Here is a 2517-nt window from a genome sequence, read left to right as displayed (position 1 = left end):
ACTCCAGTCTTAAAAGCAACTTTTGGAGCAAGTTCTTCAGCAGTGGAAGTTTAAGTGCAGAATCCTTCAATAGAAGTAATCCCAATAGCCACATGTCATCTTTGACAAAGGCAATCATTTTTAAGACATGCCGCACATGTTGTCCTGCTGTGTACCCCTCTTAGAGGGTGCATGAGTAAGTATCTGTGTCAGGAGTCTTTTCCCTATGAATCCATAACTACAGTGACCATATAATTTGTTGTCCAAGTTGGAACACTTTGAGAATAAAAGGGGGTCAAAGAAATACTTCAAGACCATAGCCATAAATCTGGACTCTAGTGGGCAAATAGAGAAATATGGTCACCCTGTCTATAATTCACTGAAATACTACAGCAGCTTGCAGTACCAGTACAAAATTAAATGACATGTTAGTCATATTAATCTGTGTTTGCCTTTTGCTTTCGCATTCATAGCTTCCAGTAGCCTTTGATTTTCTTCTTCTATTCTCAGTGCCTCTTCTTTGGCTTTTCTGAAATGAAAAAAAAAGACCAAAGTTTAATTATCTTTGGAAATTTGGACACTTCACAAGATTATAGGATTTAAGGCTTATAGTGGTAAAAATAGAGCACGTTGTTCATAATATTCCTTATACTTTTTACTTTACAATGTAAATGTTTAATTTACTCATATTGAGGTCAATTGATTTTCAGAGCATTTTTTTGGGGGGGGGAAGAAAAGTTGGAATGTTGCACTTTGAAAAACTTTGACTATTAATTAGGAAGTCTGTCAAAATTAATAAAAGATTGTCTAACTCCAAGTTGAAAAGGCGAATGGGAGAAATTGTACCATTTTCCCTTTTGATTAAATGAGAAATGTTCACAATGTTAAGTGAAAAAAATTATAATATAAAACTATGTATAATATGGATTTAATTTTGTATTTAAAATGTATATAAATGACAATTAAAAGACTAGAGGAGAACTAATCAAATTGTTGATAGTAATTATCTCTGGATAATGGCATTATAAGAGTTTTTAATTTTATTTAATTTTTTTGCATTTTTAAAATGTGAATAAATAGAAAATTTATAAACTTATCTTGTAATCAAAACAGTTATTTTCTGATTTACTTTCTTTTTAACACAGTAATAGTGAAATTTAAAGAGACCTGGAATATGGAAACTTAAAACATCTGGAGGGAATCTGTTTTTCATTAGGGTTGTAGCACTAAACCTGCCTTAATGGTGAATAAATGTATAAGGGAATTTAATAAAATGATGGATAAAGGCAATATTTATTAAAAATTAAAATGTGTATACTTTTGACCTCAAAATTCTATTTCTAGGAATTTAGCCCTCAGGAGTTGGCCTACTATTGTATAAGAATGTTGCAATCTTTTTAAAATATTGCACCTTTAAAACATAATACCAAAAAAACTGTACCAAATATTCACCAACAGGGGACTAGTTAAGTAAAGCAGAGCTCATTCATAACAATAGCACATTTGGGACAGTCTTCCCTATAGGCCTGAAATTTTCTTATATTCAACGTTCTTTGTGCCCTTTCCCCGCTTCCTTTGAAAATCTAGTTACATACATTCTCTTCAAAAGACATTACCAGATCTCTTCTCCCAACAGGTGTGTTTCTTGTTCAAATGAGGTGTTCTCTCTCTGTATTCCAAATCCTGTGATCCAGCCTAAAGTCTTGATGTAGTTTGAGTTCTCTGTGATCAGACCTCTGATATCACTGGATATTGTTTCTGAACACCTTCCTTCCCCATTTTAATTGTGTGTGAATTGTCAGTTCATACAGGGCTCTTTTGTGAGACTACCCTTATCCAAAACCTGGATAATGTATGCTGCTGCTAAGAATCTAAACCTGACAAGAATGAGGAAGAATTCTGCTGCCAATTTTTAGACACTTTGATAAACCACTTGGATAGACAAGTCAAAGACTAACACTTATGACAGAAATTACCCTGCATTTGACTGGCACATTTGAAAAATGATGCTGGAAAAGCTGTAGAATTCAGTGTGTCTTCTTCAGACAATTTGGCCCAAGATGGAATTCTTAATTATGTTAAGTTCATGTCTTTTCTAACCAAGCTGCAAGGCCTTTAAATAAATGAGTCTCTGACCATTTTTTTTTTTTGGTTCTGTTTCAGATTTCATTTTCCGCAATAGATGAAAAAAAAGTTTGTTTTGAAATGCTCATGTTGAATTTAAAAGGCAACATATAGACATGTAGAAAAGCCTGCTTTAATCCGAGCAAATCTTTGACATTAAGAAGTTTATAAAGATATAAAAATTTAGAATCAAAAGTAAAAATTGAATATAGAGATAGCTCAGAAAATTCTATGTGATAAAAGGAAGGTGAAGGTAGAGAGTTGGGAGAAAAATGGACAAGATCTCTTTTTCCTTTTAAAAAAGTTATAGATGTATGTATTTTTAATCTATTTAAAATGTAGCAGACTTTTGGTCTAGAAAGCACATGAACTGCGTTTTACTCTTATGTCAATATCTTCATCTTTTCTCAAATA

General features: G+C 32.5%; 1 protein-coding gene across 1 annotated transcript in view; it reads right to left on the bottom strand.

Annotated features, from left to right (window-relative positions):
* The window catches only part of AK9 (adenylate kinase 9), a 110864-nt gene that overhangs the window by 49683 nt on the left and 58664 nt on the right, over positions 1–2517 (bottom strand). Inside the window, 1 exon segment of the mRNA XM_023533389.1 lies at positions 432–508. Coding sequence (XP_023389157.1) covers positions 432–508 — 77 coding nt within the window.

The sequence above is a fragment of the Pteropus vampyrus genome, unplaced genomic scaffold, assembly GCF_000151845.1.
Source record: "Pteropus vampyrus isolate Shadow unplaced genomic scaffold, Pvam_2.0 Scaffold101, whole genome shotgun sequence".
NCBI lineage: Eukaryota > Metazoa > Chordata > Mammalia > Chiroptera > Pteropodidae > Pteropus > Pteropus vampyrus.
The sequence above is the reverse complement of the archived record's forward strand: the minus strand, read 5'-3'. Positions and strand labels throughout refer to the sequence as shown.